Here is a 16,250-nt window from a genome sequence, read left to right as displayed (position 1 = left end):
AGACCTGGAGCAGGCAGATATACGCCCCTGTTGTTCCTGATGCGTCCAGTAGGGGGATATACTGCGAAATAACGCAATTAAATCGACGCGTGCACATTAATAACTCGTCCATAGACTTGACATTTTTTTGTGTTTTTTTGTTCATTTAAACATAAACGCTACAGTGTAGATCTGCACGGATTAAAATGCCTGTAGATATTCAGTTGGCCTTCACTCTCTTCACTCAGCCTATACAAAAGACTATGAGTTTTTGTGAATTGAAAAATTAAAAATACACATAGGCCTAGTTGGATCAACTATGTTATGGCAAGTATATGACCTACTGCAGTTATAGGCCTAGTCACCGTAGGTTTTTATGGGAGACTGAGGGAAATATATTGTTATGAATTTATATAAAGTTACATTTAGATATTAACCAAATTTAGCCCATTAGACAGTACCATGTAATCATATCCTCGACTAAATATCTGCTGTACTATTCTCTATTGGTCGTCATACAGCTACAAAACAGTGTCCTAGCATTTTATGAAGACACACACAATTTATCCCTTTTCTAAAATTCCAAGGGCCATTTAAAAGAAAGACACAATATTGTTGTTCACAATTTTTTTTATTAACACCATTTATGAATTATGATGACTCCCCTATGGTTTGCCCATTTCTTTAACTATTTTGAAAAGGGCATACATGGTGATTTTATCGTGTGTGTGTGTGTGTGTGTGTGTGTGTGTGTGTGTGTGTGTGTGTAATTGATGTCAGGGGAGTGTGGATTGCATCAATTTGCTCCTGATCTTCTAAGTACAACGGCACAAGCCACTTTGATTTCCACTTTGCTTTCTTTTGGCCACCGATGATGGACTGTGCAGAGAAAATTGAAAATTACATTAAAACCATGTCCATGTATGTCTCTGTAAGTTGTTTATTTTGTAGTCGTTAAAAAAAGATGGGTGTTTATAAGTTTAGAGAGAGATTTTCATTTTCTTATAGCTAAAGCAAACACACACCTTTATGAGATGCAAGTTAAAAAGAATTAAAGACAGAGTATGATAAAACCCACATTAAGTGCACAAACCCTACATTTTAGTCCAGACCAGTAAGCTATTTTAAGAAAAAATGTATATTAAGATATAAATTATATAATTAGATCATTTCATTTATAAGAAACAACTCAAACCAGAATTTACATTCAAACCAAAATGGGAAAAGTTTTTAATGTGGGTTTTATTGTGTGATGTTGGAAATAATCAAAATATTTGAGTGAGTGTGCAGTATTACTTGGAGAGAGAGATTTACATCCATGTATACATGCCTATTATGCTTTTGTGTGTTCACACCGTAGACAGTTCATATATTTCCAATATCTACTGTAATGTTGCCCCAGAAACCATGTGGAGTAGGCTGTGTTTTAATGCAAGGAGTAAATAACATCTCACGCAAGCTAAAGACTGCAGGCAACAAAAGAACATTAAAAAGAAAATGAATTTTAAAGTGAGTAGAGAAGACTAGGGTTTATAAAAGGTTTCTAAAACAAATAATATCATTGAGTCTGTTGTAAAGAACCTTTATTTTTTTATATTGACAAAATGTAAAATTGTATTGATTTGTTTAGCCTAATTCAATCTCTTTTGATGTCCCCCTTGTTTTTTTTTTCCTCTTCTCAGTTCTCACTGTTAATGTCTTGTATCCTTTCATTTGCAATACAAAATAAATAAATAAATAATAATAATTAAAGAAAAAAGATTATTTAACATAACTCAGCCTCCCCCTACTGGACGCATCAGGAACACCAGGGGCGTGTATCTGCCGAACAGAAATAAAGTTGTCTTATTGTGGAAAAAGCATTTTCTGTCTTTAATCCGATTTTAGCTCGTCTTGTGCTTAGAATTGAGCCATTGAGAAAATAAAACAAATCAGCAAATCACACATGCAGATGCTTTCTGTATTTTTATAGCACTAAAATTATAGATATTTACAAATAGATACTCCAGATATACAATAACAAAGATAACTGATGTATCATTTATGGTAATACATATTGATGGTACAACTACAATGCAATGCAAATAGTAAATATAAGATAAAGTGAGAAGTAATAATAAATAGTTTAGTGTATAGTCAATAAAATAAACAAACAGTATACAGCAAATAAAATAGTAATGAATAGTATAATTATATAATATCATAAGTAGAATAATATATTGATAATAGCATATAGTTTGTGTAATACTATACTAATAGTCAAGTCATCTTCATTTACTTCATTTATATAGCGCTTTAGCAATAGAATATGAAATATTAATTACAGAATATAGACAAAAATGAATAAGTTAAATAGTGACTAGTACAATACACCATAACTATAATAGATTGATAATCACAAGTGGTATAATTTAGCAAATACAATGTTATATTAATTGCAGAATAATATAGACAATAAAAATAGTAAATGATTCATTTCACTGCTATCCATCAATCATCTATAATCACTCATCCTTTGTAGGATCACCGGGGGTTAAAGCTAAAACCCTTTGAGAGACTAGGGGCAAATGATACAAAGTTATTTGTAAAATCCAAAAACTTTGGGGCTTTTGAGAGAACATTCAGAGACGATTCCCAAGAAGCCACGCCATTGCAATGTCTCTGGTTGGTAATTATATTTTCCTATCGCAAAATTACTGCATGCTCCTTAAGAGTATAGATTAGTGTCAGGGTTAGGAACCTTTAAGTAAATGATTTACCTCTAAGCCATTAAGCCAACTAGGAACAATTTTTAGAACAGAACTGGAAAGGCTTAAACATATGAATATAGTGCATACATACCAATTTGCCACCTGAAAGAACTGAAAAAATACTGAACATACAGGTGAAACTCGAACATTTGTTATATCGTGCAAAAGTTCATTTATTTCGCCGCATTGAGGCAGTTTTTCATGCAAAAGGGGCCCAAACCAAGTACCAAGTAGAGAAATACTTTTCTGTATTTTAAATCCTTTTTTTCCCCCATGTAATATTCAAATTTTCTGAGATTTTGAATTTGGGGTTTTCATATGCTCTAAGCCATAATCATCAAAATTATAACTTGTGCACGATTTTCTAATTTGTTGGGTTTCACCTAAAGAAGAATTCTAAGGAGACAGTGGAAAGATCAGAACAAGGGAACAAGAGCATCATATGAACTTATGATGTCATGAACTTGTGAACTCATCAATTTTAAATAACCTCTTTGATTGATGAAGGGTTGTGCCATCTTTCATCACCAAACTAATGAAATATTCCCTGGCTCTCAACTCGATCACTCCAATTTCAAGAACCCAGGGGACTTTTGAACCCTTTGGCACGTGGATTGCGGCTGTTCACTATGTCAAATAGCCTGTCAATCATCTAAAAGCAAATGTTTGCATTAAGAGAAAGCATTTTATCCATCACCTTTTTTGCATAGTATATTACCTCAATGAATTCAGCCGTTGCTTCACAGTGTTTAAACTGTGAATAGCCAAGGTCTCTCAATGTGCGCAGAGCTACAGCGACTGAGCGACTTAGTGTTTCTGTTAGCCAAAGACACCTTCATCTTCTGGGAATCGAAACGCACGTGCTTGCCTGTTACCTTTTCGGTTGACTTGAACATCATTTAGATGAACCATGAATGTCCAGTTGATCTGACCAGTGCTGCTAGTTATTGGACTGTAAGCCTGCGACATATTTCGAGCCAGCTTCAACATGTTGGCAAGCATCCATCATTGATAAGAGGTCTATCGGAAGATCTGAAATTCAGTTATAACAGACTAACTAATAAGTGTTCTTGCAATAATAATGGAAATAATAATAATAATAACAATGGGAAAGTGTGTACACATAAGATATGCATAAAGTTTTTTTGTTTTTTTTACCAGAGTAGAAATTGAGCCTCTCTTTCAAGTCTTCATTTTTGAGGTTCTTCCCCTTCAGATCATGCACAGTGCTCTTCTCGGTCCTTCACATTCCTCTTCTCTCGCTCCAGACTCTCCACTCTAGCCAAGGCTTCACAGAGTCTGGCCTTTAAACCAGTGGGAGATGCAGCCAATGCATAGGTGTGTTCCTAGTAGAATGTAGGATGAAAATGTTTTGAGTGATGTTTATAATCACCTGACACATGTTCTTAGCTGGTTGGTATGGAAGCTTGTTTCCGCCACTGAATGAAAAATAAAAAAGGTAATTGCGACTTTTTATCTCACAATTCTGACTTTTTTTCTCACAATTGTGAGATGTAAAGTCAGAATTGCGTGATATAAAATCGCAGTTGGGTGTTATAAAGTCAGAATTGCGAGATATAAAGTCAGAATTGCGAGATATAAAGTCAGAATTGCGTGATATAAAGTCAGAATTGCGAGATATAAAGTCAGAATTGCGAGATATAAAGTCAGAATTGCGAGATATAAAGTCAGAATTGCGAGATATAAAGTCAGAATTGCGTGTTATAAAGTCAGAATTGCGAGATATAAAGTCAGAATTGCGAGATATAAAGTCAGAATTGCGTGATATAAAATCGCAGTTGGGTGTTATAAAGTCAGAATTGCGTGATATAAAGTCAGAATTGCGAGATATAAAGTCAGAATTGCGAGATATAAAGTCAGAATTGCGTGATATAAAGTCAGAATTGTGAGATATAAAGTCAGAATTGCGTGATATAAAATCGCAATTGCGTGTTATAAAATCTGAATTGCGAGATATAAAGTCAGAATTGATTGATATAAAGTTGCAATTGCGTGTTGTAAAATCAGAATTGCGAGATATAAAGTCAGAATTGATTGATATAAAGTTGCAATTGCGTGTTGTAAAGTCAGAATTGCGTGATATAAAGTCAGAATTGCGTGATATAAAGTTGCAATTGCGTGTTGTAAAATCAGAATTGCGAGATATAAAGTCAGAATTGCTTGATATAAAATCGCAATTGCGTGTTATAAAGTCAGAATTGCGAGATAATAAAGTCAGAATTGCGAGATATAAAGTCAGAATTGATTGATATAAAGTTGCAATTGCGTGTTGTAAAATCAGAATTGCGTGATATAAAGTCAGAATTGCGTGATATAAAGTTGCAATTGCGTGTTGTAAAATCAGAATTGCGAGATATAAAGTCAGAATGGATTGATATAAAGTTGCAATTGCGTGTTGTAAAATCAGAATTGCGAGATATAAAGTCAGAATTGATTGATATAAAGTTGCAATTGCGTGTTGTAAAATCAGAATTGCGAGATATAAAGTCAGAATTGATTGATATAAAGTCAGAATTGCGTGTTGTAAAATCAGAATTGCGAGATATAAAGTCAGAATTGCGTGATATAAAGTCAGAATTGCGTGATATAAAGTTGCAATTGCGTGTTGTAAAATCAGAATTGCGAGATATAAAGTCAGAATTGATTGATATAAAGTTGCAATTGCGTGTTGTAAAATCAGAATTGCGAGATATAAAGTCAGAATTGCGTGATATAAAATCGCAATTGCGTGTTGTAAAATCAGAATTGCGAGATATAAAGTCAGAATTGCTTGACATAAAATCGTAATTGCGTGTTATAAAGTCAGAATTGCGAGATAATAAAGTCAGAATTGCGAGATATAAAGTCAGAATGGATTGATATAAAGTTGCAATTGCGTGTTGTAAAATCAGAATTGCGAGATATAAAGTCAGAATTGATTGATATAAAGTTGCAATTGCGTGTTGTAAAATCAGAATTGCGAGATATAAAGTCAGAATTGATTGATATAAAGTTGCAATTGCGTGTTGTAAAATCAGAATTGCGAGATATAAAGTCAGAATTGCGTGATATAAAGTCAGAATTGCGTGATATAAAGTTGCAATTGCGTGTTGTAAAATCAGAATTGCGAGATATAAAGTCAGAATTGCTTGATATAAAATCGCAATTGCGTGTTATAAAGTCAGAATTGCGAGATAATAAAGTCAGAATTGCGAGATATAAAGTCAGAATTGCGTGATATAAAGTCAGAATTGCGTGATATAAAGTTGCAATTGCGTGTTGTAAAATCAGAATTGCGAGATATAAAGTCAGAATTGATTGATATAAAGTTGCAATTGCGTGTTGTAAAATCAGAATTGCGAGATATAAAGTCAGAATTGATTGATATAAAGTTGCAATTGCGTGTTGTAAAATCAGAATTGCGAGATATAAAGTCAGAATTGCGTGATATAAAGTCAGAATTGCGTGATATAAAGTTGCAATTGCGTGTTGTAAAATCAGAATTGCGAGATATAAAGTCAGAATTGATTGATATAAAGTTGCAATTGCGTGTTGTAAAATCAGAATTGCGAGATATAAAGTCAGAATTGCTTGATATAAAATCGCAATTGCGTGTTGTAAAATCAGAATTGCGAGATATAAAGTCAGAATTGATTGATATAAAGTTGCAATTGCGTGTTGTAAAATCAGAATTGCGAGATATAAAGTCAGAATTGCGTGATATAAAATCGCAATTGCGTGTTGTAAAATCAGAATTGCGAGATATAAAGTCAGAATTGCTTGATATAAAATCGCAATTGCGTGTTATAAAGTCAGAATTGCGAGATAATAAAGTCAGAATTGCGAGATATAAAGTCAGAATGGATTGATATAAAGTTGCAATTGCGTGTTGTAAAATCAGAATTGCGTGATATAAAGTCAGAATTGCGTGATATAAAGTTGCAATTGCGTGTTGTAAAATCAGAATTGCGAGATATAAAGTCAGAATTGATTGATATAAAGTTGCAATTGCGTGTTGTAAAATCAGAATTGCGAGATATAAAGTCAGAATTGATTGATATAAAGTTGCAATTGCGTGTTGTAAAATCAGAATTGCGAGATATAAAGTCAGAATTGATTGATATAAAGTTGCAATTGCGTGTTGTAAAATCAGAATTGCGAGATATAAAGTCAGAATTGCGTGATATAAAGTCAGAATTGCGTGATATAAAGTTGCAATTGCGTGTTATAAAATCAGAATTGCGAGATATAAAGTCAGAATTGCTTGATATAAAATCGCAATTGCGTGTTATAAAGTCAGAATTGCGAGATAATAAAGTCAGAATTGCGAGATATAAAGTCAGAATTGCGTGATATAAAGTTGCAATTGCGTGTTGTAAAATCAGAATTGCGAGATATAAAGTCAGAATTGATTGATATAAAGTTGCAATTGCGTGTTGTAAAATCAGAATTGCGAGATATAAAGTCAGAATGGATTGATATAAAGTTGCAATTGCGTGTTGTAAAATCAGAATTGCGTGATATAAAGTCAGAATTGTGTGATATAAAGTTGCAATTGCGTGTTGTAAAATCAGAATTGCGAGATATAAAGTCAGAATTGATTGATATAAAGTTGCAATTGCGTGTTGTAAAATCAGAATTGCGAGATATAAAGTCAGAATTGATTGATATAAAGTTGCAATTGCGTGTTATAAAGTCAGAATTGCGAGATAATAAAGTCAGAATTGCGAGATATAAAGTCAGAATTGCGAGATATAAAGTCAGAATTGATTGATATAAAGTTGCAATTGCGTGTTGTAAAATCAGAATTGCGAGATATAAAGTCAGAATTGCGTGATATAAAGTTGCAATTGCGTGTTGTAAAATCAGAATTGCGAGATATAAAGTCAGAATTGCGTGATATAAAGTTGCAATTGCGTGTTGTAAAATCAGAATTGCGAGATATAAAGTCAGAATTGCGTGATATAAAGTCAGAATTGCGTGATATAAAGTTGCAATTGCGTGTTGTAAAATCAGAATTGCGAGATATAAAGTCAGAATTGATTGATATAAAGTTGCAATTGCGTGTTGTAAAATCAGAATTGGGAGATATAAAGTCAGAATTGCGTGATATAAAGTTGCAATTGCGTGTTGTAAAATCAGAATTGCGAGATATAAAGTCAGAATTGATTGATATAAAATCGCAATTGCGTGTTATAAAGTCAGAATTGCGAGATAATAAAGTCAGAATTGCGAGATATAAAGTCAGAATTGCGAGATAATAAAGTCAGAATTGCGAGATATAAAGTCAGAATTGCTTGATATAAAATCGCAATTGCGTGTTATAAAGTCAGAATTGCGAGATAATAAAGTCAGAATTGCGAGATATAAAGTCAGAATTGCTTGATATAAAATCGCAATTGCGTGTTATAAAGTCAGAATTGCGAGATAATAAAGTCAGAATTGCGAGATATAAAGTCAGAATTGCTTGATATAAAATCGCAATTGCGTGATATAAAGTCAGAATTGCGAGATAATAAAGTCAGAATTGCGAGATATAAAGTCAGAATTGCGAGATAATAAAGTCAGAATTGCGAGATATAAAGTCAGAATTGCGAGATATAAAGTCAGAATTGCGAGATATAAAGTCAGAATTGATTGATATAAAGTTGCAATTGCGTGTTGTAAAATCAGAATTGCGAGATATAAAGTCAGAATTGCGAGATATAAAATCGCAATTGCGTGTTGTAAAATCAGAATTGCGTGATATAAAGTCAGAATTGCGTGATATAAAGTTGCAATTGCGTGTTGTAAAATCAGAATTGCGAGATATAAGGTCAGAATTGATTGATATAAAATCGCAATTGCGTGTTGTAAAATCAGAATTGCGTGATATAAAGTCAGAATTGCTTGATATAAAATCGCAATTGCGTGTTATAAAGTCAGAATTGCGAGATAATAAAGTCAGAATTGCGAGATATAAAGTCAGAATTGCGAGATAATAAAGTCAGAATTGCGAGATATAAAGTCAGAATTGCGTGATATAAAGTTGCAATTGCGTGTTGTAAAATCAGAATTGCGAGATATAAAGTCAGAATTGATTGATATAAAGTTGCAATTGCGTGTTGTAAAATCAGAATTGCGAGATATAAAGTCAGAATTGCTTGATATAAAATCGCAATTGCGTGTTGTAAAATCAGAATTGCGTGATATAAAAGTCAGAATTGCGTGATATAAAGTTGCAATTGCGTGTTGTAAAATCAGAATTGCGTGATATAAAAGTCAGAATTGATTGATATAAAGTTGCAATTGCGTGTTGTAAAATCAGAATTGCGAGATATAAAGTCAGAATTGCTTGATATAAAATCGCAATTGCGTGTTGTAAAATCAGAATTGCGAGATATAAAGTCAGAATTGATTGATATAAAGTTGCAATTGCGTGTTGTAAAATCAGAATTGCGTGATATAAAGTCAGAATTGCTTGATATAAAGTTGCAATTGCGTGTTGTAAAATCAGAATTGCGAGATATAAAGTCAGAATTGATTGATATAAAGTTGCAATTGCGTGTTGTAAAATCAGAATTGCGTGATATAAAGTCAGAATTGCGTGATATAAAGTTGCAATTGCGTGTTATAAAATCGCAATTGCGTGTTGTAAAATCAGAATTGCGTGATATAAAAGTCAGAATTGCGTGATATAAAGTTGCAATTGCGTGATATAAAGTCAGAATTGATTGATATAAAGTTGCAATTGCGTGTTGTAAAATCAGAATTGCGAGATATAAAGTCAGAATTGCGTGATATAAAGTTGCAATTGCGTGTTGTAAAATCAGAATTGCGAGATATAAAGTCAGAATTGATTGATATAAAGTTGCAATTGCGTGTTGTAAAATCAGAATTGCGAGATATAAAGTCAGAATTGATTGATATAAAGTTGCAATTGCGTGTTGTAAAATCAGAATTGCGAGATATAAGGTCAGAATTGATTGATATAAAGTTGCAATTGCGTGTTGTAAAATCAGAATTGCGTGATATAAAGTCAGAATTGCTTGATATAAAATCGCAATTGCGTGTTATAAAGTCAGAATTGCGAGATAATAAAGTCAGAATTGCGAGATATAAAGTCAGAATTGCGTGATATAAAGTCAGAATTGATTGATATAAAGTTGCAATTGCGTGTTGTAAAATCAGAATTGCGAGATATAAAGTCAGAATTGCTTGATATAAAATCGCAATTGCGTGTTGTAAAATCAGAATTGCGAGATATAAAGTCAGAATTGCTTGATATAAAATCGCAATTGCGTGTTGTAAAATCAGAATTGCGAGATATAAAGTCAGAATTGCGAGATATAAAGTCAGAATTGCGTGATATAAAGTTGCAATTGCGTGTTGTAAAATCAGAATTGCGAGATATAAGGTCAGAATTGATTGATATAAAGTTGCAATTGCGTGATATAAAGTCAGAATTGCGAGATATAAAGTCAGAATTGATTGATATAAAATCGCAATTGCGTGTTGTAAAATCAGAATTGCGTGATATAAAGTCAGAATTGCTTGATATAAAATCGCAATTGCGTGTTATAAAGTCAGAATTGCGAGATAATAAAGTCAGAATTGCGAGATATAAAGTCAGAATTGCGAGATAATAAAGTCAGAATTGCGAGATATAAAGTCAGAATTGCGTGATATAAAGTTGCAATTGCGTGTTGTAAAATCAGAATTGCGAGATATAAAGTCAGAATTGATTGATATAAAGTTGCAATTGCGTGTTGTAAAATCAGAATTGCGAGATATAAAGTCAGAATTGCTTGATATAAAATCGCAATTGCGTGTTGTAAAATCAGAATTGCGTGATATAAAAGTCAGAATTGCGTGATATAAAGTTGCAATTGCGTGTTGTAAAATCAGAATTGCGAGATATAAAGTCAGAATTGATTGATATAAAGTTGCAATTGCGTGTTGTAAAATCAGAATTGCGTGATATAAAGTCAGAATTGCGTGATATAAAGTTGCAATTGCGTGTTATAAAATCGCAATTGCGTGTTGTAAAATCAGAATTGCGTGATATAAAAGTCAGAATTGCGTGATATAAAGTTGCAATTGCGTGATATAAAGTCAGAATTGATTGATATAAAGTTGCAATTGCGTGTTGTAAAATCAGAATTGCGAGATATAAAGTCAGAATTGCGTGATATAAAGTTGCAATTGCGTGTTGTAAAATCAGAATTGCGAGATATAAAGTCAGAATTGATTGATATAAAGTTGCAATTGCGTGTTGTAAAATCAGAATTGCGAGATATAAAGTCAGAATTGATTGATATAAAGTTGCAATTGCGTGTTGTAAAATCAGAATTGCGAGATATAAGGTCAGAATTGATTGATATAAAGTTGCAATTGCGTGTTGTAAAATCAGAATTGCGTGATATAAAGTCAGAATTGCTTGATATAAAATCGCAATTGCGTGTTATAAAGTCAGAATTGCGAGATAATAAAGTCAGAATTGCGAGATATAAAGTCAGAATTGCGTGATATAAAGTCAGAATTGATTGATATAAAGTTGCAATTGCGTGTTGTAAAATCAGAATTGCGAGATATAAAGTCAGAATTGCTTGATATAAAATCGCAATTGCGTGTTGTAAAATCAGAATTGCGTGATATAAAGTCAGAATTGCGTGATATAAAGTTGCAATTGCGTGTTGTAAAATCAGAATTGCGAGATATAAAGTCAGAATTGATTGATATAAAGTTGCAATTGCGTGTTGTAAAATCAGAATTGCGAGATATAAAGTCAGAATTGATTGATATAAAGTTGCAATTGCGTGTTGTAAAATCAGAATTGCGAGATATAAGGTCAGAATTGATTGATATAAAGTTGCAATTGCGTGTTGTAAAATCAGAATTGCGTGATATAAAGTCAGAATTGCTTGATATAAAATCGCAATTGCGTGTTATAAAGTCAGAATTGCGAGATAATAAAGTCAGAATTGCGAGATATAAAGTCAGAATTGCGTGATATAAAGTCAGAATTGATTGATATAAAGTTGCAATTGCGTGTTGTAAAATCAGAATTGCGTGATATAAAGTCAGAATTGCTTGATATAAAATCGCAATTGCGTGTTATAAAGTCAGAATTGCGAGATAATAAAGTCAGAATTGCGAGATATAAAGTCAGAATTGCGTGATATAAAGTCAGAATTGATTGATATAAAGTTGCAATTGCGTGTTGTAAAATCAGAATTGCGAGATATAAAGTCAGAATTGCTTGATATAAAATCGCAATTGCGTGTTGTAAAATCAGAATTGCGTGATATAAAGTCAGAATTGCGTGATATAAAGTTGCAATTGCGTGTTGTAAAATCAGAATTGCGAGATATAAAGTCAGAATTGATTGATATAAAGTTGCAATTGCGTGTTGTAAAATCAGAATTGCGAGATATAAAGTCAGAATTGATTGATATAAAGTTGCAATTGCGTGTTGTAAAATCAGAATTGCGAGATATAAGGTCAGAATTGATTGATATAAAGTTGCAATTGCGTGTTGTAAAATCAGAATTGCGTGATATAAAGTCAGAATTGCTTGATATAAAATCGCAATTGCGTGTTATAAAGTCAGAATTGCGAGATAATAAAGTCAGAATTGCGAGATATAAAGTCAGAATTGCGTGATATAAAGTCAGAATTGATTGATATAAAGTTGCAATTGCGTGTTGTAAAATCAGAATTGCGAGATATAAAGTCAGAATTGCTTGATATAAAATCGCAATTGCGTGTTGTAAAATCAGAATTGCGAGATATAAAGTCAGAATTGCTTGATATAAAATCGCAATTGCGTGTTGTAAAATCAGAATTGCGAGATATAAAGTCAGAATTGCGAGATATAAAGTCAGAATTGCGTGATATAAAGTTGCAATTGCGTGTTGTAAAATCAGAATTGCGAGATATAAGGTCAGAATTGATTGATATAAAGTTGCAATTGCGTGATATAAAGTCAGAATTGCGAGATATAAAGTCAGAATTGATTGATATAAAATCGCAATTGCGTGTTGTAAAATCAGAATTGCGTGATATAAAGTCAGAATTGCTTGATATAAAATCGCAATTGCGTGTTATAAAGTCAGAATTGCGAGATAATAAAGTCAGAATTGCGAGATATAAAGTCAGAATTGCGAGATAATAAAGTCAGAATTGCGAGATATAAAGTCAGAATTGCGTGATATAAAGTTGCAATTGCGTGTTGTAAAATCAGAATTGCGAGATATAAAGTCAGAATTGATTGATATAAAGTTGCAATTGCGTGTTGTAAAATCAGAATTGCGAGATATAAAGTCAGAATTGCTTGATATAAAATCGCAATTGCGTGTTGTAAAATCAGAATTGCGTGATATAAAAGTCAGAATTGCGTGATATAAAGTTGCAATTGCGTGTTGTAAAATCAGAATTGCGAGATATAAAGTCAGAATTGATTGATATAAAGTTGCAATTGCGTGTTGTAAAATCAGAATTGCGTGATATAAAGTCAGAATTGCGTGATATAAAGTTGCAATTGCGTGTTATAAAATCGCAATTGCGTGTTGTAAAATCAGAATTGCGTGATATAAAAGTCAGAATTGCGTGATATAAAGTTGCAATTGCGTGATATAAAGTCAGAATTGATTGATATAAAGTTGCAATTGCGTGTTGTAAAATCAGAATTGCGAGATATAAAGTCAGAATTGCGTGATATAAAGTTGCAATTGCGTGTTGTAAAATCAGAATTGCGAGATATAAAGTCAGAATTGATTGATATAAAGTTGCAATTGCGTGTTGTAAAATCAGAATTGCGAGATATAAAGTCAGAATTGATTGATATAAAGTTGCAATTGCGTGTTGTAAAATCAGAATTGCGAGATATAAGGTCAGAATTGATTGATATAAAGTTGCAATTGCGTGTTGTAAAATCAGAATTGCGTGATATAAAGTCAGAATTGCTTGATATAAAATCGCAATTGCGTGTTATAAAGTCAGAATTGCGAGATAATAAAGTCAGAATTGCGAGATATAAAGTCAGAATTGCGAGATATAAAGTCAGAATTGCGAGATATAAAGTCAGAATTGATTGATATAAAGTTGCAATTGCGTGTTGTAAAATCAGAATTGCGAGATATAAAGTCAGAATTGCTTGATATAAAATCGCAATTGCGTGTTGTAAAATCAGAATTGCGTGATATAAAGTCAGAATTGCGTGATATAAAGTTGCAATTGCGTGTTGTAAAATCAGAATTGCGAGATATAAGGTCAGAATTGATTGATATAAAGTTGCAATTGCGTGTTGTAAAATCAGAATTGCGTGATATAAAGTCAGAATTGCTTGATATAAAATCGCAATTGCGAGATATAAAGTCAGAATTGCGAGATAATAAAGTCAGAATTGCGAGATATAAAGTCAGAATTGCGTGATATAAAGTTGCAATTGCGTGTTGTAAAATCAGAATTGCGTGATATAAAGTCAGAATTGATTGATATAAAGTTGCAATTGCGTGTTGTAAAATCAGAATTGCGTGATATAAAGTCAGAATTGCGTGATATAAAGTTGCAATTGCGTGTTGTAAAATCAGAATTGCGAGATATAAAGTCAGAATTGATTGATATAAAGTTGCAATTGCGTGTTGTAAAATCAGAATTGCGTGATATAAAGTCAGAATTGCGTGATATAAAGTTGCAATTGCGTGTTGTAAAATCAGAATTGCGAGATATAAAGTCAGAATTGATTGATATAAAGTTGCAATTGCGTGTTGTAAAGTCAGAATTGCGAGATATAAACTATTCTGAGGGGAAAAAAGTTAGTCTTTTTCCCCCCTTAGAATTTCGCAATTGCGAGTTTATATCTCACAATTCTGAGAAAAGATGTCAGAATTTCGAGATGTAAACTCGCAATTGTGAGAAAAAAAGTCAGAATTGTGAGATAAAAAGTCGCAATTCTGTCTTTTTTTCTCGCAATTGCGACTTTATTTCTCACAATTCTGACTTCATATCTCGCAATTGTGAGATAAAAAGTCGTAATTATTATATATATATTTTTTATTCAGTGGCGGAAACAAGCTTCCATAGGTTGGTGAACAGCTAGTACAATGTTATACTTGCTGGTGTTGAATATGCTTGACTACCTGACTGACACACACATACACAGACATGCATACACATACATATGTAACAGGTGTACAAAGTGTACAGTTATATGCATGTATTGTTTTATAATTTATAATATAAAATGTGAGTGCTTTCCTCTTTAATTGATGTGATGTCAGTGAATTATAACAAAATAGTTATTTGTTTTCACCAAAATGTCATTTTCGGTGAGAGACAGAGAGGTTTGACTATGAACAGGGCGACAATGCTCACAGCTCTTTTGGGTTTAACTAGAACTAATACTCACAGCAATAGGCAGAGCAGGATCCGTCTCTTGGAAATGCTGAGAACAGGCCACTGACAGGCTTTCCTCAGCTTTCCTTGAGGCTTGTGTAGTCCTGGTTGCAACGGGCTAAAAAGGAAATAAAAATATAAACAAATAAACATTTAATGGCAAGCTATTAAATCCTTATAATCTACTCTTTGTAGATGAGTCGGGAAACTGAAGACTGATGGTTTAGCTCCATCCCTAATCCTGACAGTCTGACCTGTCCTGTCAAAGTCATCCGAGTTGAAGTGCTCACTGCATAGCACAGAGAAATCGCTTGCGGAAAAACCTTGCCTTCGTACAGCTACTTCCCACGGTCTCTTCAACTCTTTGTTTTTTGGAAACCTTCAATGTATGAGAAAAATGAGCTAGCCAACTATCTAACTAACTAACTGTTAACTAACGTTACAGTAAGATTCACAATACGTCAGTCGTCTAGACGAAACGACTAAGTTATTTGTCATAAAAGTCGGTTTTAAGAAAATATAGATGAATATTTAGATTTTCAGGAAATTTACTTTATAATATAAAATATAATATCAGCTAAAACTATACTATTTAAAGTATAAATCATGTCAACTCTCAACGTCCACAGCTAAGTTAACTAACGTTAGCGACATCGCAAACATTAACGTTAGCTCTTTTAGTCTGACTAACTCCGGTGGCCAACTAACGTTACTATTACTAATTATATAATGACCAAATACAACCAGAAACAAACGTTCAGTCGTACTTGTGAAAAGTAATTCCCCGAGACCTGTTTTCAAATGTGCGGCGATGTGTACAGCCCCAAGCAGCGCATGAAGCAGGCATCTTTCAATTACCGTTATGAGAGATTTGAGAATGTTGCCCTCAGCAAAATGGCGGCGCCGTTGACGTACGCTCCAACGGCCAATAGGGCGTCTATGTATATATTATGTCTATGGTTGCAAACACTGAACCCCATTCATTTCCAGTGTTTCCGAAGTACGCTCGCTGGTAAGTTGATGAAATTACTGTATTTGTCACTTTTAAACACGTTAGCCGTACTTTAAAGTTGTGTTTTATGTAGCCAGCTTTAGTTAGTGTTTGTTGGAAGAGAATAGTTAATTGCAGCTAGCTTACGTGAC

The 16,250-nt window shown here is 33.0% G+C and overlaps 1 protein-coding gene across 1 annotated transcript; it reads right to left on the bottom strand.

Moving 5' to 3' along the window:
- Nucleotides 1-3,958: 3,958 nt before the first annotated feature.
- LOC130106007 (THAP domain-containing protein 6-like) lies at nt 3,959-15,954 on the bottom strand (the record flags this gene model as incomplete). Its single annotated transcript, XM_056272205.1, has 4 exons — nt 15,875-15,954; nt 15,294-15,486; nt 15,121-15,225; nt 3,959-4,075 (listed from the first exon to the last, which is right to left on the bottom strand). Coding segments are annotated over exons 1-4 (495 nt in total), but the record flags the coding sequence as incomplete, so codon positions are not given.
- Nucleotides 15,955-16,250: the final 296 nt, after the last annotated feature.

Source organism: Rhinichthys klamathensis, unplaced genomic scaffold (assembly GCF_029890125.1).
Source record: "Rhinichthys klamathensis goyatoka isolate OS25496 unplaced genomic scaffold, OSU_Roscu_1.1 h1tg000331l_1, whole genome shotgun sequence".
In the NCBI taxonomy this organism is placed as follows: domain Eukaryota; kingdom Metazoa; phylum Chordata; class Actinopteri; order Cypriniformes; family Leuciscidae; genus Rhinichthys; species Rhinichthys klamathensis.
This window is presented reverse-complemented; position numbering and strand designations above follow the sequence as displayed.